At 38.9% G+C, this 22,283-nt stretch overlaps 1 protein-coding gene across 1 annotated transcript in view; it reads left to right on the top strand.

Moving 5' to 3' along the window:
* Window positions 1-3,820: 3,820 nt before the first annotated feature.
* LOC131075349 (uncharacterized) overlaps window positions 3,821-22,283 on the top strand; it is a 56,853-nt gene continuing 38,390 nt past the window's right edge. The window contains exon 1 of the mRNA XM_058012166.2: window positions 3,821-4,172. Within this exon, the coding sequence (XP_057868149.2) occupies window positions 4,001-4,172 (172 nt within the window). The 5' untranslated portion in view covers window positions 3,821-4,000. The remainder of the gene's footprint in view (window positions 4,173-22,283) is intronic.

The following is a 22,283-nucleotide window of genomic DNA, read 5'->3' as shown; positions in this document are numbered from 1 at the left end:
GAACCGAATGAATGACCTCTTGGGCAATAATAACCCCATCATAGATTGATCTATCCGCTACAAAGCCAGTTTGTTCTTCGCTAATAATTAAGGGGAGCAGATTTTGGAGTCTGGTTGCTAAGGTTTTAGTTAAGAGTTTATACAAAGTATTGCAGAGAGCAATTGGTCTGAAGTCATTAAAGCTATCAGGGTCCTCTTTTTTTGGAATGAGGGTGAGGAAGGTATTGTTGACCTCTTTGAGAATCTTACCAGAATTCCTCACACCCTCTAAGGCATCCGTGATTTCTGTCCCCATGAAACCCCAACACTTTTGGAAAAAGCTGGTGGGGAAGCCATCCGGGCCTAGAGCCTTATCCAGATTCATCTTGAAGAGGATAGATTTGACCTCCTCCTTTGAGAATTTCTTTAATAGGGCATGGTTGTGGTCATCGATAATGAGTTTTGGGAGATTCTTAATAATATTGAGTTGACCCCTAAGGTTGGAGCCTTCAAGATTGTTTAAGATTTTCTTAAAGAACCTGACTGCCTCAGAGGCAACCTCATCAGGTTCAGATAGGATGGATCCTTGGCAGTTCATGATCTTAGAAATTCGGTTGACCCCTCTCCTTTGCTTGGTACTGTTGTGGAAGAACTTGGTATTCCGGTCCCCATCACTCAACCAAGTTTCCCTAGATTATTGTTTCCAGAAGATCTCTTCGTAAGATAGTATCTTCTCATACTCAAAGATTAGGTCCTTTTCCTTAAGGAAGAGATGTTCATTCATCCCTTTCTCAAGTACCTCAATGTTAACCTTACTAATATCATTCTCTATTAGGGTTTTTTTGTCAAAAATGTTACCAAAATTGGTCCTATTCCACTCTAAGAGCTTCCTTTTTATAAGCTTTAACTTACTAGCAACAATAAACATCTTCGAGCCTGAGAAAACAGAGCTGCTCCACCAATTCTCAATTAAGTTTAGAAAGTTGTCATCTCTAAACCGCATGCTCTCAAATTTGAAGGGGCACGTTTTAGGGGCGTGATCAGATATTAAGTTTAATTGGAGTGGGAAATGGTCAGATCCTGATAAAGGCAGAGGCTCTGCCTTCAAGGAAGGCAAGGAGTAATTCAGCTTTGAGAGCCCTCCATAGAGAAAGAACCTATCAAGTTTCTCAGCAATGTTATAGAAACCAGATCTTCTATTGTTCCAGGTGAAGGCATTCACTACCGTCTGGATTTCCAACAGGGAATTCCTGTTGATCCACAGATTGAAATCTACAGCTGATGGAGGGATCTTGCTACTTCCTCCTCTCTTGTCTAAAACCTTGGTGATGGCATTGAAATCTCCACCAATGATGCTTAGTTCGTTCGAGAAACTTCTTAGGAAGGACTCAAGTTCCATCCATACCCTCACCTTATCCCTATTCTGAATGGGGCCATAAACGTTAATCAGTTTGAATCTAAGGCTATTTTTATAACTAACTACTTCTCCTCCTATCCAATTTTGCTTAATCTCTAAAGGTGAAAATGAAAGGGATCTAGAATCCCAGATGATAGCTAAACCCCCTGAGGCGCCTGCGGCCGGGGAGCATTTTAGTTGTCTAGCACCTAGTTTTTGCTCAAAAAGGGAAATCTCAGAGGAGTTCATTTTTGTTTCTTGAATTAGCATTAAGTCTGGTTTAGAATCAGAGATGCAACACTTTAAGATGCGTTGTTTGTTAGGGGCATTCAGACCCCTAACATTCCATGTTATGATTTTCATGGCTTTGTGGGGAGGAACTTCCCCTCCCCTGCATTAAAAAGAGTAGATATTTTAGATTGACCCCTAGCTTCTCCATCCCTTAATCTCAGTTCAACGAGGGATCTTCTGCCCCTTCTTTTACTGATTCTAGCACAATTAGGAGAGTCTTTGCTTTTTTCAGAGCTGAGAATGCCTAGGGTGTTCAGATCATGATTTTCCAAGTTATCTGATGCTATAAAGAGTTCATATGTTTTTAAGTCGACTCTGGTAATATTTACTAGATTATTGACCAGGAAATCCCTTTGTCTTTCCAATTCCTCATCATCACAGATTTCATCAATCAATTAATCCATAAGGTCATTTACTACTTCTTCCCCTAAAAATTGGCAATGATGTTAACTTCCCTAGTCACGCGGTCACTCTCAGATTCTACAATTATAACAGGGTCATTCCTTAGAGATGGAGGGTAAGCTCCTACCTCCAAAGGGGCTTTCATCCATGAGACTTGAGGGATTGGTTGGTCTTGCATAGAAGCCAATGCTGGATCCTAGAGAGGATTGTCTATCTCTTTTGATTGCGCTGGGAAGGTAAGATCCCAGAGAGGGGGGGGCCTCGAGGGACTCTCTCTCTCTCTGGTAGGATAAGAGAGCAGGGTGGTAACATATTTGTCATACCAGGCTGCTCTTTTTGGGGGAGCCACTCGCTGATTTCTCCCTCTTCCAAGTCTTGGTCCCTGAAAGAAGAGTCAGCTATAAGGGGGTTAATAGAAGGCGGTGGTTGGAAAGGAGAGCACAAAGTCTTAATGGGGGATCTCTAAGGACACAAATCCATGGTTGGATGATTAGTGCTAATATTATTAAAGCCCTCAAGGATGAAACCCCCTCCTTCCACAAAACTGAATGGAACGGTTCTAGACTTGGGAAATGATTCAGGGAAAGAATTTTTAAAGGGAATCTTCCTTGGCATATTAACTTCGAACGGACCATTATAGAAGGGTAGTTCAAGGGTTAGACATAGATTATCGCATTTTAGTATTATGGGCTTTATAGTTTTAATATTAATATCCATGTTAACAATCAGAAGTTGGTTAAAGAAGTTTAGGGCTGATTTTTTAACTTCTACAAATTTCCCAATTTTGTTTCCTATAATTCTTAAAAAATCATTGTTTCGTAATTCTACAGGGAGTTTTTCGAGAGAAATAGCTCTATTAACCATGCATGAATTTAATTGAGATGGTTGAAAGAGGGATTGCCATCCCCAACAATCAAACCTTATGTCCTTGAACGTTGATAGGCCCCCGTTTAGCAAGGAATTTCTCAAATTTTGATTACCGCATTCAATAGGTAAGAAATGATCAGGAAGGATGTCGATTTTTACCTGGTTATTGAGAGAAGACACCATCCAATTAGCAATTTGTTCAGGTGGGAACCCCCATCCTTTCCATCGTGCAAAAATCATTCTATTGTTGCAGTGCATTTGATACCTAACCAGAGTTTGGGTATCAATTTCAATGACCAACCCGTTAGGTTTTCGAGGAAAGTGAAGGGAAGCCGTGGGGTTGTTTGACCGGTTAGGTTTTACAGAACCCTCCTTCCGACCGAGATTGGGATTTCGCATGCGGCTATTAGATTGCCCTGCTGCCTTATTATTTCTGCGCCTTACCACGTGCCAGTTTCGATCCCAGCTCTTGACCGGAGGAGGGGGAGCCCTAACCATATCAACTAGAGAGTACTTTGTTTTTGCAAAGAAGGCTTCTTGCTCGAGGGTTCGAGATTTTGCCCTGCTAAGTTCCTCTGACTAGTGTGATTAGCCAAAACAGCGAACCGGTTTTCATAACCTCTGTGAATACCACGCAGTGGATAAGAATGCTCACGAAGAAATGGCGGTGCCTTGCATCTACTTTTCGCATGCAGAGCCATTTTCTTATGGTATAGTAACAATATTTTTAAAATGATATCTTAATTTTAAAAAATATAGATATGCTAGTTATAACATTTACTTAATTATATAGCGTAAATTTATGTGAAAAAGATTTTCATCCGCTTAGAGTCTTAAAACCACGGGCGACCCGAGGATCCAAAACAGACACCAATGGTTATCTTCAGTAATATCAATTTCAGTGTTGACCATCTCTGTGAATTGACTTGCTCCGGCTCTTCAAACTGCTTGCTTGGAAGGTTGCTTTCCCAACTACAAGTCAATCCCACCTATATATTCGATCAATCCTACCTATATATTTGATGATCACAGCGGGAACAAATGTCTGATAGTTGAAGAAAAGCAATGGCAGAAGTCAAGAAAATAATGGTGGCAGTGGATGAGAGCGAGTTCAGTCATTATGCGCTGGAATGGGCTTTAAACAATCTGCAGCTCTATGGGAAAGACGTTTCTCTCGTTGTTTTGCATGCACAGCCATTCATCGCCATCAACAGCGCTGCAACAATGGGTGTTACGCGTAAGCATATTATTTACTTTTCTTTTTGTGTATCATGGGCTTTTCATATTAATTTATTGCTGCCATATTTTGTAATGAAATCTGGTTGAATACACGGGCACCTTTTCTTTGGGTTTCAGCTTTCATGTTAATTAGTTTCTCTTTCCATTGTTAAAGCCACGGGTCTCTTCATTCCTTGCATTCTGGGGCGTGGAAGCAATTCTTGTTCTCCCTGTTAGATTTTTTAGAGGAACTTTTCAACAAAATTTGCTGATGTTTTTGAATGCTGTTTACATATTAATTATAGATTGAGAATATAAACAATTGCAAAAGAGAACCTCACTTGGAATCATGCCAGAATTTTATTTATGTTTGGTTGGGAAGGTTCAAGGCTTAAATGCTAATCTGGAGCTTATTAAGATTTCTTAGCGGACAAGTGCTGCAGAAGTAGTATGAATAGGTTGCTATAGGCCAGGTGGTCCCAAGTGACAACTTAATCATAGGAGGAATCATTCCTAGCTTGCTAATGATATAATTCCAATACTCTCACCTCTATGTGGCTGGGAAGAAGGTTTCTCCTACACGATTGGGCATTCACCAGAATCTGAAATTTAGCCAGCTACGACATACAGCTCAAAAAATTACGAATATTATGAAATCTAATTCTGAGCAAACAAACCAAGGATCAAGAAAAACTGGATAAATCAAACTCACTTTTTTCATGGGAGGAGGGCATAGGCACCTCCTGAAATAAAATGAGTGCGAGAAGTTGGTGGACCATCATATTTTAAAATGTATCCACACAGTTTCAGGCTTGTTTGCGAGCATATCATTAAATTCGAGTTTCACATTCATCCACTGCTGTCTGTTACCATTCAAGAGTGATATTTGTCGTTTTTCAGAAGGGTTACCTGTTACTCTGTGTCTGGCCCAGAAGCCTAATTGTTAATTCCGAGTCCTTCATGTGGTATACCTGAATAGTTCTCTTTTACCTTTTTTTCAAAGAGCTTTTAGTCTTTCTGTAGCTCATCTCGTTTATCGTACAATTGTAGTAAGTTACTAGCCCATACATATGGGTCATGCAGATAATTCCCAGTAGAATCTGTTGCCTTTTCACATGCTCATGGCGAGTAGTTTGTCCTTTCATGACCTGGAGATAAATAAGTAATCAGTCTAACAAGGTAATATATTATTATATGCAATATGTAGAGATCGAATCTCTACCCCTGTTGTCATATGCAGAATATTGGTTAATCAAGTTGAAGACAGGAAGACACCAAGGAGGCAGTGCAAGCATCATCAAGATGATTTTGTCATTGTATTGGTTATGGGTTTGCAAATAGAGTTCAAAGATAGTTTACGAAGTGTTGCATTTAATACTTTGCCGTCGGATGTTATAAGAAACTTGTAGGGATTTTATTTCATATGGAGAAAATGAGTGATGTAGGAAATCGGAAAAATATGAAACATCATATTTGATAAAGCCTTTACCAATTCTTTGCTCTTTGTATCAATTCATTTTTGAGCTCTTCATTGGTGATTTCTCAAATTCCCTAGAAGAAATACGATTCAATCTGGGTATCGTGGAGACCTAATATATGGATTCAATCTGTAGATACGGATTGTGGACGATGTTTTAAATCTTTGTGGGTTTCCAGTGAACATGATCATTGAAGGGTTTACTCTGAATTGCCTCTGGCTATATGCTGAGATTGGGTAGTAATCATCATCTAATCTAAATATACTTATCCAAATGCTTTTCACGTACAAACTACATATTTTGTCGTATTTAAGTCTCTGTAGAAAGTCATTTTCATATATTTGATAAATATTTATTTTAATTTTCTACCTCTTTGGTTATTGTATGCTTAGGAGCTTAGGATGCATATGAGACGTGAACAAAACTTGGGTGCAACTGCTCACAAATCCGATGAAGGACATCATCAAAAGCCCTAAAGATAATCTTTAAGTGGGCTCAATTAGAACAAAAACAACATCATTCTAAAATAAAGTTTATAGTCAGAGCCATGATTTCATAGACACTTCGATGAATAAAAAACAGTTAAACAGAACATGGCAACCTCCGGTCAGGTTGGTTTTTACTGGGCTCCATATACAGTAAGACAGATTATACAACCTCCGGTCAGGTTAGTTTTTACTGGGCGCCATATACAGTAAGACAGATTATAGGTTGAGAGTTTCTAATTCATCAAGATCTCATGCTGTTATTCATATTTGTTGTTAAAGATTCATATTGAACTGATACCAAAAACTGATACAGATAAGGCCTCTGCCCTGCAAACAGCTCTAACAGAATTTGAAAAAAACACAACAAAACATGAACAAAGAGTCAATTCCTTTCACCATATAGCAAAAATGAATACAGATGAACAAAACTGTGTTGCAATCTTCCTCCATTCTGCTGTAGCTCGCACCAAAAACGCCTATATCTAACCACTACCACCAAGTCACTAAACAACACAGAAATTAAAATAAGACTATTGCTACAAAAAAAAAAAAGGTAGCAAAAATTACAAGCCAAAGAAAGGGAGCATTTAAAAAAGAAATGCAGGAAACTGGCAGATATGCCAGTCTAGATAATCTTAAGTTACATTAAGTCAGTTTTGTATAATCTTTGTATATGAAAGTTTCCTGATAAGCGTGGGGAAGCTATCTAATGAATATCCAATTTGAGCATGGATAAAACCTAATAAATGTAATATTATCAATTTTATGAAACCTATGTTGATAAAAGTGCAATAGAAACTCTACAACATTTCCCATAATAATACCATAATAATTGGTTTAACTTTTTGTAGGAATGATTAAGATTTCAGCCTCAGGTCTCTCTGTAGCGTCCATGAAAGTCTTCATAAATTTTAGATGGGAGAGCCAAATTACCAAGGATGAGTGAAGTCATAGACAGTAGACTGTTCACATAGCAATTTCTGTCATTTTCAAACAGATATTAGAAGACAAGTTGAAAGGAGTGTGCATCCTTCAGCACATAGAATACTTTATTATCATACTCATAGTCATGATGTTACATTTATGTCTCTACCTGCTGGTCAAATCACACTAGTTGCCTTAAAAATGCATTGCATTTTCAAGGCTGCACCCTCTTGTATTGAAAAAGGGAATGAAGTTTTGTGAGACTTTCCTGATGAATGGTCTATTCATTTACCAATTTCAAAGGGACTGAAATGTACATCAGTTACAATGGCAAAGAATTAAGGCAAAAAGGAACCTGGACTCGAAGTAAATACAGTAAAGAAAGAAAATCAGGAAAAACAAGGAAATAGACAAAGAAAGCTAAGTTTAAGAGGCCTCCAGTTGATAGTTCTTGTTGCCTCATTATTGCCTCCATTATTACCTCCATTTATTACCTCTAATGTTTGCATTATTGGCATTATTTGTACCAATATTTAGACTTTCTCTTTCCTAAACATACAGACTTAATGAATCCTAAATAGACTCAAAAACTAAAGACTTTCTATTTCCTTTACAGTTCTCAAATCTTTATTTGATCCTTGATTTTCTATGCACTTTACTTTCTTTAACGATGCCACCCTTGAAAGCTTTTGCCGATAATTTGGTACATCCGAGCGAGACCAAGACCTAGCAAAGGCAGTGACAGATGCAGATCGAGATTGAGAATCAGTGGGAGAAGCAGGAAAGGCAGGACCAGAAGCAGGAGAAGTAGCATCAGCTAAGGCTTTGCACCAGGCTCCTTACTTTCACCAGCCCTTTCAACAGTACCACCATAACCAGTAGCATCATAGCCAGAGGCAAAGGCATCAGAGATTCAAGCAACACCGATTGACCGATAAACAAATCCATCGATAGAAACAAAAACATCTCAAAATAGAGCAGCCCAAAAAGCAGAGGCGGTAGAAGCAAAGCCAAACGCAGCAAAGACAAGGGCAGACTCAGATATAGATGCAGAAGCAATTGCAGTTGACCGAGTGTAAGCGCTTGATCTTTTTCCAATTTAAGTTTATCCACCAGCATAAGCTTAACCCATTTACTCAGCATTTGTTGTTTTTCCAGTTTCTTTAGTCCAGTATCAGTGGCAAAGAAAGCAGCAGAGCCAAAACCAGTTCTAGATGCATATCTAGAAGCGGATTCCCGATAGCAGAGGTACCAGCATAAGAGGTGAGAGAAACAGAGACAAAGACATAAGCTAAGGTGTAGGCAGCATAGCTAGGACTAGTATATGTGCCAATTTAGCCTGTTGACCGAGTGGTTGACCCGGAACTATCAGCCCTTTCAAATAGTAGGGGGGCATCACCAGTTCGACGTTGATCCATTTCCAGGTGCAGTCCCAGTTATTGAACCATCAGCTGAATCACCGTATCCATAGCCCACTCTGGGATAGAATGTGCAAAAAGCCGGAACAAGTGTGCCCCCTACAATTCTATGGCGGAAGAGGTAGGCGAGAAGAAAGAAGCTGGGAAAGGCAGGGATGCCAGCCCTGGTAATGTGCCCCTCAGTACGCTTGGGTATGCTTAGTTTCGTAGCTCTGTATGTAAGGAAGGTGTGGATAGGACCTATTGTAAGGTGTAGGTAGGGCCAATGTAATAAGCCTAGGCCTGGTGTAACTAAGCCTGCCTCTGCCTCTCCTTCCTATGCATCCAAATAGAAAACTGACTCAAAACCTATCAATGGCTTCTTTGTCCCGTTCCTAGTTGCTATTAGTTCAGAACTCCATTCAACTGCTGAGTAAACGACTTAAACTGATGGTGATGCCTATGCTTGCTTCGATGCTGGTCAAACTGCCCGCTATGGAAAGGATCAATGCATAGTATATAAAGCAAGGTCCTGTCTTCTAGGAGCAGGACACATGAAGAGACGCAATGCCGGGGCTTAAAGCAAACGCTGCGCTCCGGACTAGAAATGATTAATAACAGAGACTCTACGCCAGCTATACAATTCAAAGGCACATCCCGTTACCGTCTTGCCATCTGTCTGTTATTCAGTCCAGATAAAGGTGTACAGAGAGCCCATAGAACACATCTATCCTTACTTAGCAGCCCAGGTTAGGCGCCCCAATAGAACGGTCAGTAGATCCAAATCCAGGCGCAGAGGTCGGAGCAGCGGTTAAGTGGGAGAAGCAACGGTTTATGTTGATCCGATTGATGATGCAAGTGAGCTTGTTTACCCATAATCAGTTGACTCAGAACCACCAACTCTTCTTATTTAATTCATTCAACAGCTTGATAGTACTCTTTTGAAGAGAAGTTTTTATGGAGTTCTCCTTCGATGTGTATCCCAACCCAAATACTTGTCTATCCTAAAGGAGGCCCATGCTAGTGTTTGTAAATAATCTTTTTGTGTTAACCTAACTTATACCCAGATCCTGTGCATTGGCTATTCTTTTCCCACCATGCACCGTGATATCCCTAACTCCCCATCTGCCAAGCCATTAATTCTGTTAAAAGGTCCTAAGGCTGATTTTGTTGTTGTGCTCTTTGCTTTGCAACTCGTCGCCCTCTAACTAAGGCACCCAACAAATTTAGAAATCTTGCTTTTCCTGGATCTCTTGCTTTCCTGTCACCTATATTTTTTGTGTTTTGTCCCTCTACAACCCTCTATTTTTCAACTAAATTTGGAGTAGACTTATTCTGGCAATAATGTAGTGTAAAAGGTGATTGTTCCAAACCTGAAATATCAATGCTCTGTCATATTATACCCTCCAGGATGGCAAAAAACACTGCTCTGATACCTCTATAGTATGCTGCCCCGTTCTACCTTGTTTTTTTCTGGTTTTGTGTTTGTGTTTTGCAATTGTTTATTGAGGAAAGAAGAATGCAGATAACAGAAATACTTCAGTAGTTAAATAACTCAGAAATTTACAATATTCAGATAAACCACAAAGCTGAAATAACTTTGATTTAATTTCAGAATTGAAGATACAATACATCTCAAAAATATAAACAACTCAGTTTATGAAATGGCATTTCAAACATACCCAAAACATCTGATTGACTTTGATAATTTTCTGTACTTGCAACCAACTTCTGCAAGCTCCCAGAAATGGACACCACAACCAGAAATGGCCTCTTTTGCTGAAGAAACTGAAATATAATGCAACGAGAGCCTTAAGTGCCACTCCAAGCCAAACAATCAATACAAAACCCCAATTGGAAACCAACAAAACTCAAAGCCACTCCCTAGAATGGTATGACCAACTACAAGGATGTACGACCAGCCAAGGAAGATTCAAACAACAAACTCTCAAAAAACTTCCTTAAACCGGTCTCCACAAGTTTGATATGCAATAACATCTGTCAAAACTGAATACTAATCTCCACTAATGAGCACAACTGTGATTTCTATATGAAACTGCTAAGAAATCCTCTAGATTGGGTCTCTCACCAACATGGAAGGTGTTGCTTGTAAGGGATTTCGTACTCACAAATCTTCAGGAAGAATAAACTCCTCCAACAAAGAAGAATATCAAAATATCAAATCTAGCATATCCAAATGAGCTCCAAAAAATTGTTTATGTAGACTCCCAAAAGACTATACCCACCTCGTTGGCATATTTTATTTAATAGTTTATTCTCTCTATGTCCCTAAAGTGGCGTCCCCCACCAAAAGACCCCATTTAATAAATTTAAACATCTTAACTTTAATATGGGGCACCCCAATAGTCTTAATATTAAAAGTGTTAAAAAAAACAATAAAGTTAAATCTTTAATTTAATTTTATTAAATAATAACTTATTTGTTATTTTATTCAAAATCACTAGACTATATTGAATATCAAGATAATGATATCCACTGCTCCCACTAATATATCTAAGAATAGAAATTTTAGCCACTGGCTTTGTTACTGCCTAAAATTGACTTACTAAAAATAGTTCGGGAGAACTCAACCAAAATCCTTCCAAAAAAGGGCATTACACACATCATCACTGCCTAAGCTCAAATAAACCTCTGATACAGCCAAACTATTAGAGAAACTATCACCAAAGTTCCCTAACCCTAACTCATTAGCCTATGAGAACCCAACGGAATAGGCTAATGGTCCACTGTATTGAACTGGTTAAGAAGGGGACATTACATCTCGCCCTTCCCAAAATTCCTTGTCCTCGAGCAATCTCAACTTTGGATGTTGCATAATTTTCTCATTCTTCCATGTCGCATCCTCTACCAGCAAGTTCTTCCATTTGACCAAAAACTCCTTAATGACTCTCCTCTGAAGAGTTTGCTATCTGGTGTCTATAATGGCCCGTGGAACCAATATCAACTTCCCTTCCTCATCCAATGGTGATAACTTACATGAGGGAACCACATTGTGCTCAAGTGCCTTCTTGAGCTTGGAAATATGAAACACATTATGAACTTTGTTGCTGGCTGGTAACTCAAGGTGATAGGCAACCTCTCTAACTTGTCAAGAAACTTTGAAAGGACCGTAAAATCTGGGTTTGAGATCCTCTGCTTCACTCTTCTTGAGAGTAGGTTGTCTATATGGTTGAAGTCTTAAATATACCAAGTCCCCAACCTCAAAACTGATCTCAACCTAGTGCTGATTTGATTTTGTGCCCGCTACAAATTCTCCTTGAAGGACTTCATGATGTCTTGAATCTCCTGTAGTAAATCCTTTTCCTTAGGCACTCTGCTATCCCCAAACAGTAAATCCATGAAGTTGGGTGCCTACAACCATACAAAGCCATAAACGGCGACATCCTAATGGACACGTGATAGGTATTATTATAGCAACAATCACTAAGGTGCAGCCATTTGATCCAAGCTCTTTTGTCCAAAAACATGGCTCTTGAGATCCTTCCACCCATTTGTTTACTATCTCTGTTTGTTCATCTGTTTGTGGGTGGTAGGTTGTACTAGGAGTGAGCTATGAAGAGCTCCTGCCAAAAGATACTCAAGAACTTGTAAGTCTCTATCACTCGCAATACTCTTGTTCATCCGATGCAGTCTGAAAATCTCCCTAAAATATAAATTAGCTACCTGTGCTGCTGTATGTGTTGTTGAAATAGAAAAGAAATGCACAAATTTAGTCAACCTATCAACCATGACATAAATTCAATCTTTTCCCTGTACCTTAGGTAGCTCGGAGACATTCCCATTTTTGATTAAGAATGGTAAGGGCTGAAGTAGACCAGCTGGATAAGCTTGCTCATTCTTATTCTGCTGGTAAGTGGGGTACTCTCTAACATACTTAGGACTTCATTCTTCAACCCTTTCCATGTCAATCCCTCTTGGATCTATTTATAAGTCTTGAAGAAGCCCAGATGACCAGCCATAGGTGCATCATAAAAAGTCCTCAATATCTTCACCTTAAGCTGTGAAGAAGGCACCAAAAAAATTCTATCCTTATAAATGATCAACTCATTAGCCACCATGTACCTGTCATCATGAATTGTGCCCTCTACTCGTGTGTAATGTCCCCAACCAAAAATTTAATATTGCTCTTAGATCTGGAAAATAGATTCACAAATATTACACAAAACTTCATCGAAAACACCCAACTAGTTAACTACTCTTGCACAGAAAGGGCCAAGTTAAAATGGAACTTTATAGAACATTATTGAAAATGATTTTTCTGATATGTGCATCCTTTAATCACGTCTGAAACTGATGTATTACAGCAGCAACATTAATACATTCAAACTCCAATTTATAGCAAAACCCACAAAAACTATTACAACCAAATACCACCAATATCACTGTAAACACCACAAACTGATATTGTTTGATTTCCAAATTGTAAATACAAAGCATATGATCTGATACAAGATTAAGAACAACAACAAATCCCCCATAAGATATCTAGAATCATTGGAAGTTGCAACAATATCAATAAAGCCCTGAACACAAACAATGGAAAACTGTTGAAATCTTGAAGCTCCAATGCAACCTTTGGATGAAGTTGCTCTATGTGAACAATGGAGTTTCATCCACTATCCACCTGAAACTCATGGGTTTCCGTCCACAAGCCTCCAATCTCCAATGGGTTTTCGTCAACTGAAGAATTTTATAGAGCATGAAGTTCATACAATAAGAAATTGATAAGTAGAAATGGTATAAAGATCCATTTTCCCAAATATGCTTTGTATTTCACTTGTCCTTGGCCAATTTGGTGGGAAAATCAATAATTAGAAATATTACAAATTTCCACTCCACTCTTACTTTCCAAATTTGCACTTGGTTGGAAAATCATTAATTAGAAATATTTTAATTTCTCACTCCACTCTTGCTTTCCAAATTTGCTCTTGGTTGGAAAATCATAAATTAGAAATATTTCAACTTCCCCTTCCTCTCTTGGTGGGAAAGTCATAAATATAAATATTTCAAACTTCCCATTATGGCACAACATCCAATTCCCCACTAATTGTTTCCAAATATTTAATTTAATATTTGAATGTCCTTTTGATATTGAAAATATTTGGACATTTATAAATATTAAATTAATTATTCTCCTTAATCTTTCCTGATTAACCCGTAGAAGAATAAAATGGGTTAACATTGACCAAAAACCAATTTTTAACAAAAGGGGACATGACATCCTGTTGCAATTAATTCCCTCCAATCACCAGGGCCTCTTGGAAAATGCATCAGCAACTACATTCTTTTTTCTCTTGACATATATAATGTCGAGACCATATACCTACAGTCTACTAACCCACTTTTGCTGCCTATCATTGAAGTCCTTCTAATTCATGAAGTACTTGATACTGGACTAGGTCTCTTTTGCTAAAGAAACTAAAATACAATGCAACAAGAGCCCTAAGCATCTGTAATAGACCTTTAGCTGTTCAGATGTAAATTTGCTTTTTAAGCCTTCAAGGAATATTGTTAAACACTTCTTGTGCAACCTCTATGTACACTGGTCTGTAGTTTTCAGTCTGATTTGTTTGCTTAAATGGACATTGAATATAATTTGAACGCTTGCAATTAACACTACAATGTCTAAGCAAAGAATTAGATGCAAAAGCAACCTTCCTTTGACTTTTTCAAATGCATGTAAATGAATTTACAAGTAAAATGCACACCTACAGCCAATGGACATTTTGTCGAACAGTTGGCATGCAAAGTAACATGAATGATTTGTTCATCCGGTTATGGATGTTCACCTACAGCAGCAACATTAAGTGGCTAAATTGATAACTACAAATTACAAGAGGAACCTGATTATAGTAGAGCCCTATATTGAAGATGAGGAAGTAATCAATATCTAATGAAATGAGTTCCTTCTTAGCTCAAGATGATGCCCTCTCCCAGCCACCCCTGTTCTGATGTAGGATAAAATTGTATGCAGCCTCCAAGTCTCCTTTCAAGCACCAAATATTATTACAATGCCCTCCAAATGGAGCACTCCAACTGGGAAGAGAAATCGATGCACATATGGGCCTCTATAAGTAAAATCGTGGTCTGCCTGTAGCTGCTATGATGACTGGTAATGACTGAGATTCAAAAATCAGAATATGTGTGATGCAAATCGATTCCCGGATAGCAAAATCGATGAGGACTCCAAGCACAAATTGTCTCCAAAGAACTTCCAATTGAACTTAGCAAAAACTGGCCCTTGGCCACAAATTTTAAGCACCAATGAAAGGACTGAAATATCCTTTCCAATCTGCAACCCTTCGAAGGATCACCACCTCAATTATGCTAATCTATGGGAGTTTCCGTTCCTGTAATGTCCCCTTCTCGTTGATGTCTTTCCAGTGGTCCATTAGCCTATTCCTGAGACCCGTAGGCTAGGTGGAATGAAGAATGAGGGTCAAGCATTGATGAGGCGAGAACTTACTATTTTTAGCAAGTCAGGGGTTGGCCGTTTTGGTGATACTATTCTATTGAGCTCTCCATGCTCTGTCACTGGGTGCGAAGATCATGCTTCTCGGAGCAGTAGTTCATGACTTCGTATTTCTATTTTTGGCAGTGGATAGGGTCCTGATCCTGCAGCAGTTCAGTGGTCTTCCTGGCTCAGCTTCATTCTGGTTTTGGCAATAATCAGTATTGGAGACATAAGTGATATAATTAAATATTATTTCCTTATCCTAAGGTTTAATATTTAATTAATTTGATTATTTTTGCTACTGATTAATGACTATGGAAATTGCGCCTAATGTCTCCCAAGTGCTAGGCGATTTATTATGTCTAGAAAGGGGCGCCATTTTATATTGGGAGATGTTATTTCATTCTCCAAAAATATTTTGCTAAGTCAAAATCGTAATTTTATGCTTGGCATGAATTTTGGCTTATGGCTTGGACGCCATCCTTGGGTCCACTTGGTAAATGAAATGCAAATGGAAAAAGTGGATTTGGGCGCATTTGTGAGCATTTGCGTTTGGATTTGGTGGTGTTGGAGGTTATAAATAAGAGCCTTGGGCTCCCTTTTTCGGTTATCATATGAATTTGCATCGTTATGCTGCCAAATTGGCGATTGAAAATCTGAGCTTCGAAGTGTGGCTTCCTAGCTAAGTCTCAGTTTCGTACTTGTAAGATAGTACCTAGTTGTGTCCATGTATTTCCAGTGCTGTTGGTGAGTGAGTTGCAGATTGTGGAGTGTTTTTTGGTTGCTGGTCGTGGAACTGCTGAAAGTGTATTTTGCTCATACCTCTTGGCCAGGCGATTCCATCATTCTGGGTACCGACTCATCCATCTTTCCTACTACTGGCGATGCATCTTGTAAGTTTTTAGCATATTATGTTGAGTGTGGAATTTTATAATGAAAATCGAACTTCCCAGGTTAGGCATTGGGTTTAGTGAGTGCATTGGGAAGCGTGCAAAATAAATATGGGTGTTTTGATAGCTTCCTTTGGGTTTGTTTTCATTGTGGCTGGTGTAGCATTAGTTTAGAACTGATTTTGGGTGAATTGGGCGAGTAATGAGAGAGTTATGAGTGTTTTAGTGAATCCATAGGCCGCTGGTTTTGCATTTCCAGCCTGCAGATTTTGATGTTAGCAGAAATTTCATGCTTATTATTTGGATGTTCAACATTACTCTTCTTCTCTCACTATCTTGATTATTGTAAGGTTAAGTAGTAGTACTACTAACCAATTCTAGCTTGTAACTCTCATCCCGCTGAAAAGTGGAAGAGGCTGGCTTGCCGCCTATCTCAATTGAATTGTAATTCAGTCCTCCCATTGCATAAGTGGTCGAGTGATGATTGATTGTAATGGTCCTCCCACTGCATAAGCGGTTGAGTTGAGTTTGTTTGTAATTTCAGTCCTCCCGCTGAAATATCGCGATCGAGTGATTTGTGTCTTTGTGTGTTTCTCTTGGCTGGTTCACCGCCAAGTTTCTTGTATTCCCGTTGGATAAGCGGACGGGGCTGGCTTGCCGGCCGGTATTGTATTCCACTTCATCTTTCAGCAGATTTGAGATCTAACGATCCCCTATTCACTGTATGCTCTTCTCACATTGGGCACTTGGTGATCAGAAAGTGGAAGGGTTGCATTTTTCAGCAAGTTTTCAGTTTATGCTTTCTAACCTTAATGGGTTATCTATTTGTGGATGATTATTATTGGCCTAAAAACAAAAAAAAATAACTGGGATATTACAGTTCCCAAAGACCAAATAGACAACCTGCAGAAACCCTTGGCTCTACAAAGACTCATCAAATGCCAATGACAATAACCAAATGAACAGAAGCCTAGTCGCTCCCCCTTTATTTACACTATTTCCTCCTCTTGAAGTCAGCCATCTAGAATCTTTTAATAAATCATTAATAATATGATTTAATATTTGCACTTTATGTCATTTAATTTCCTCCTTGGCTAGGTGCTCAATAATTAATTAAAACATGGCCCCATTTTAATGATGAATATGACCCTTTCTTTATGAAATAATAATAACATAATATAACATTAAATGGCCTCATAATAAAATTTATTAATAAAGTTATTACTTTATTAATAATGAAATAAGCGTAACTCCATGCATAATCAATATCTCTTCATTCTGTCTACACTGGGGAGTTGACCATTTTATCCTCAGTCCAGCCTACTGACTTACTAAAAATAGAAAGGGTCCCTCCTGATCGTCTCCTGACTTACTATAAATAGTAAGTATATGAAACTGAGCCCAAATGAAGTCCAATCTGAGCCAAATGAAGACCAAATTGGAACATATTGAATTCTGGAGAAGACAAGAACCTCCATTAACCAAGCCTCTGCCTCAGAAGACCCTTTATCCACAATTATTAGCCTACAAGGGTTAGAATGATGGGCGAATCACTCAACAATAGGAATGAGCTAAAAAGGGGACATTACAACGCCACTCCCAAGCCAAACAATCAATGCAAATTCTCAATTGGAAGCCAAAGAAACTCAATGCCACTCTCCATAATGGTACGACCAACCAAGGAAGATTCAAACAACATACAAACTCTCAAAAAACTTCTTTAAATCAGTCTCTACAAGTCTGACATGCAATATCCTTTGTCAAAACTAAATATAAATCTCCACAAATGAGCACAACTAGGATTTTTGTATGAAACCACCATGAAATCCTCTAGATTGGGTCTCTCAACAACGTGGATGATGTTGCTTGTAAGGGATTTCATCCTCACAAACCTTTAGGAAGAACAAACTCCTCTTGCAACAAAGAATATCAAAATATTAAATCTAGCATATCCAAATGAGCTCCAAAAAACTATTTATATAGATTCCCAAAAGACTACAACTCACCTCCTTGGCATATTTTATTTATGTCCCCAAAGTGGCATCCCCCTCCAAAAGGACCCATTTAATAAATTGAAACATCTATACTTTAACATGGGGTTCTGTTGATGGTGTTTTTACGCACTATGCAACACATAATAAAATACTAAATATTGTATCCTCTCTTGAACAAAGACTCTCAAATGCTAAGCTTTGTGATCAAGTGGGATGACTCCAAGGTTCTCGAATGTCAGGTCTTGACATGCTCTTGGATAGACTCAATTGTGTATGATGTGATATTGTTGAAATCACAAGGTAGACTTACGTTGAACTTTGAATGTGCTTGAACTGCTTGAATGCTTTGAATGTCGCTGGAACATAGGATTTCACTTGATTGAAAAAAGGGAAAGAGGATAAGGGTTGAGAAAGATCTAATCTAACTCTAGGAATGTAAGAGCAATGGACAATCTTTGGTGGAATTCAACTAAGTCTTGCTTCGACATGCAACGAACATCTCCACAAGGCTAGTGCAATCTCCTAAGGATAGCTTTATGGTTTTCAAATCATCACCACAAGCTTAGACACCATCAAGTTGATGCATATCAATGAAGGAATGATAATTGAAGTTAAGCTTGGCTAAATAGATCCAGTTGACTACGCAAGGCACTTTACCGTCGGCAAAGTGTTAGTAGTATGGATATATGAATTTCACCATTGATCATACACAAAGTTCTATTCATCTAAATAGCTCGAAAACAAATTGAGAAGTAGAAACCATGCAAATTGTTGAATCAACACATAGAATTCACCATATCCTCAATGAAGTTTACATGCCTTTTGCAACAATATCTTGGCAACAATCTTTGCCTTCTCTTCCTACTCTAACTATGTGCTATTTGCTATTATCTACTCTTGAATTGCTACTATTGACTATTGACTATTCGCTATTCACTTTTAGAAATGAAGAAGTGGAGCCTTTAATAGTGCTCTTATTACAAATGAGTGGCTCAAATTGATTTGCAATCAATGGCCAAGATCGAAAGAAAGATCGAAAGATAGAAACCCTAATTAGGGTTTGTTACACCCATTGCAAAGCATTTAATGCTTGACCAATGATATATTTACATTTGATGGGACACGTGTCCTTTAAAAATTCGACCAATGGATGTTGACGGTAGGTGCATCGAACTTTGTGTCCACATGCGGTAGTTGTCTTCTTTGTAGGATGAGTCAGGTTCATTGAATCTGGACACCTTAGCTTAAAATGATGTGATTGGATAAATGATGACTAGGCGCCACCTTAGCTTTCTTGATCTTTGTAACTCATCTTAACTTGTAGTTGTAAATGAATGAGGCATATCTCTTGATACTCAACATTTCCTAGCTCCTAATGTGATGATGGCTTTGCTCATGTCGATCTTCTAACTTTGATTAACTCTTCTAGAACTATATTTTGTTTTGATCACTTGCATTCTTGAGCTTCCATTTGGCTATACTGGCAATGATTCTTGGATTTTCGAAGGAAATTCAAGATTGTGAAAATTTCATCCTTGAATGCTTGATGTTGAAAGTTGCTCTCTCGATGTTGCATTTGGTGTAGACCTTGTCTTGCCCATACTTGATCCTCATCATGCCTTGAAGTGCATTGATTCTACTTCTCCTTGTGTGTTCTTTGTGAAATCCTTTCCTTCGAGCAGCCTCCTTGTATCTTTCTAAGACTTGAAGTGTTGCAATGAATCACCACGCTGATCACGTCCTTGGTCCTTGTCTTTGCTTAGGATGGATGGTGTCATTGCCTTGGACAGATGGTGTCGTTGCCTTGGACAAACCTTGTTCTTGGCCAGGACAGACGGACCTTGTCTTCTTCATCCTGTAAGAGTTGTTCAAATTAGTTTTGTGAAATGATATTTGCTTGCAAACAGCCTGATTGTCTAGGCTAGGATTCATAAACCTATGAAGGATATCAAACCCTTAACATGAAATGATCAAGCTTACTAATTATGAATCCTTATCAATGCTCAAAGATGATCAAAATATATCAAAAGAACCCCTTCAAACAAAACTTAATGAATAAGGGCGTAATCAGACACAGATAGGACCGAGCTTAATCCTGAATTTGAGAAATGCACTGTATTTCTAAACTTGCGATTCAAACAGACCAGAAAGCTGATTGGGTTGTCTATTCGGTGAATGAATGGCGGAACCCTTATCCAGTTCGTGGTTGACACAAATTACTGATCTCCCCAAAAAAACAAATTTGCTGATTATATTCCGATTGGAGAGTGCTGTCAAGTCGTACTCATCTTGACACAAAAAAAGAGGAAATCGCTGGAAACCAAATTCGCTGGCAAATGTTGGCTAGGCGTGATAATCATCTTCCAACTCGCTGATCAAACTTAATATATTCTGAGTTCGCTGTGTGTGTAATCAGAATTGCGAATCATTGCTGTCTTAAAATATTCACCCTCCACCCTAAGTCGCTGGCAATAGATACAATGGTGTCTAAGATTACAATTGAGCTGCCTCAAAATGAAGTCGATGTATGTGAGAATAAACTCGCTATCCAGGGATGATCTCCAAGTTGTTAGACAATGAAGATAAACGACTGTGCAACTGTAATTCGAACTTGGGTTATTTAGCAATCAAACACAAATCGCCAACCTCGAAATCGCATTGCCATCTCTCTCTCATCAATTAGCTGAAAAAAATAGGTTCGCTGTAGTCTTTAATTGAATCACTTCTTCTTTTCAAATCACTGCTAAGGGAGAAAATGACATCTACAAATGCAATGGCGCTGCCTCTAAACTCGCTACCTTGGAGTGAATCCGCCTATCAATCATGCCTGGTTTTGATCAAAATCACGGCTATCACTGCATAAACTCATTGTGACATCAATTGAATAGCTGGTATTTGGCAAAGGCAATATCGATATTGAATTGATCAAATGAAATGATCAATTCAAACTTATAATCGTTTGAGAGGTCCAATACCTCATCACAAATCACTAGCCACCTTCAATTAATATCATTTGCAATTGAAACCATAAAGCAATCAGATCATAATCATTCAATGCAACACAGCTGAATGAAGACACCACCTTATGATATCGAGATTTTCTGGTGGATCGCTAAATGCATTAGAATAACTACAAGACGCCACACATTAAATGATTGCAATGAAAAATTTCGAGTTTTGTAACTTGGTGTAATTACAACAGTATGGGTAGCAATTTTAAATGCTTCCATTTGTGCGATCCCCTTATCAAATGCCCTTCATCCATTTGTGCGATCCCCTTATCAAATGCCCTTCATCCATCATTTATATTTTTCCTCGAACTTTAAATTTACCTAGAATGTAGCACGGAGATTGCATCGTGGAAGCTCAAGTGTTGAGGTGACGTCATCAAATGTTCTTTGTTCATCACATCCATTGAATGAGTTGCCTCGTTTGGAGTCCAAGACGTGGCTGCCTTTCCTTTCATCTTAATCGAACTTGACTTGAAAAAATATTGCTCATCTTGTAAATCATCGTGGTCAAAGACTGGGTGTTTTGGTCAAAGACGAGGTGTTTAAAGCAATGACAGGGTGTTCTAATCAATGACACCTAGATCATTTTCATGCCTTAGCCAAATTTTTGATTTTTTTGAAATTTGAAGGTGATCAAAGATAAATCATGGGCTGAGTTCATACTTCTTAACCCAAAGGAAGTGCTGATGTCAAGTCAGCCTCTATGCTGAAGTGGCATTATCAATGCCTTGGAAACATTTTTTGCTCCCTACTCTAAAGTTGGTGGGGCCCAAACAATACCATACGTACTGCCTTAGAACCTTTTTTGAATTTCCTCCGTAGTGTTTTGTGGGGGCCAGCAGTGCTTGACTGCAGAAGTATAAGAGGAACCAAAGGTGATGAGGTGAAAGAGGGGAGGAGGCGGTAGAAAGGGAATAGTTTGAAGGTCATGCCGTGGCAAGGAGGGAGTGAAGGGTTACAACAAGGAAAAGCCACATGGTAGGAAAGGGATACGGCGGGGGGGTGGGGGGGGGGGGGTATGATAGGTGCAGCAAGATGTGAGGAACCGTGGGGGTAGGCTAGGAGATGTAGGAAATGGTAGGTGGGAGATAAATATGAAGTGGGGGCAATGGAAGGTAGTAAAGATAGAAGGTAAGAAGGTGTGGGGAGTGGAAAGAGATGGAAGTGGTAGTGAGAGTGAAGGTAGTGAAGATGATGAATGGTAGGAAATGGTAAGTGGGAAGTAGTAAAGGAGTTGAAGGTGGGGAATGAAGGTTAGAGGAAGATAGGTTAAGTGATGGAGAGGTTTAGGGAAGGGAAGAAATGAAGTGAAGAAAATGGAAATGAGGGGAGATGGAAGTGAATGGAAGTGGAAGGTGAGAGTGGAAGGCATGAGATGGCAATGGGAAGCAATTGGGCTTGGGCACCCATTGGCAATGCTGGGAGAGGCAAGTCGACAACTTGGTTGGGCAAAGGAGGTGATGTGCTTGATTT

Source organism: Cryptomeria japonica, chromosome 2, assembly GCF_030272615.1.
Source record: "Cryptomeria japonica chromosome 2, Sugi_1.0, whole genome shotgun sequence".
NCBI classification, from domain to species: Eukaryota; Viridiplantae; Streptophyta; class Pinopsida; order Cupressales; family Cupressaceae; genus Cryptomeria; species Cryptomeria japonica.
This window is presented reverse-complemented; position numbering and strand designations above follow the sequence as displayed.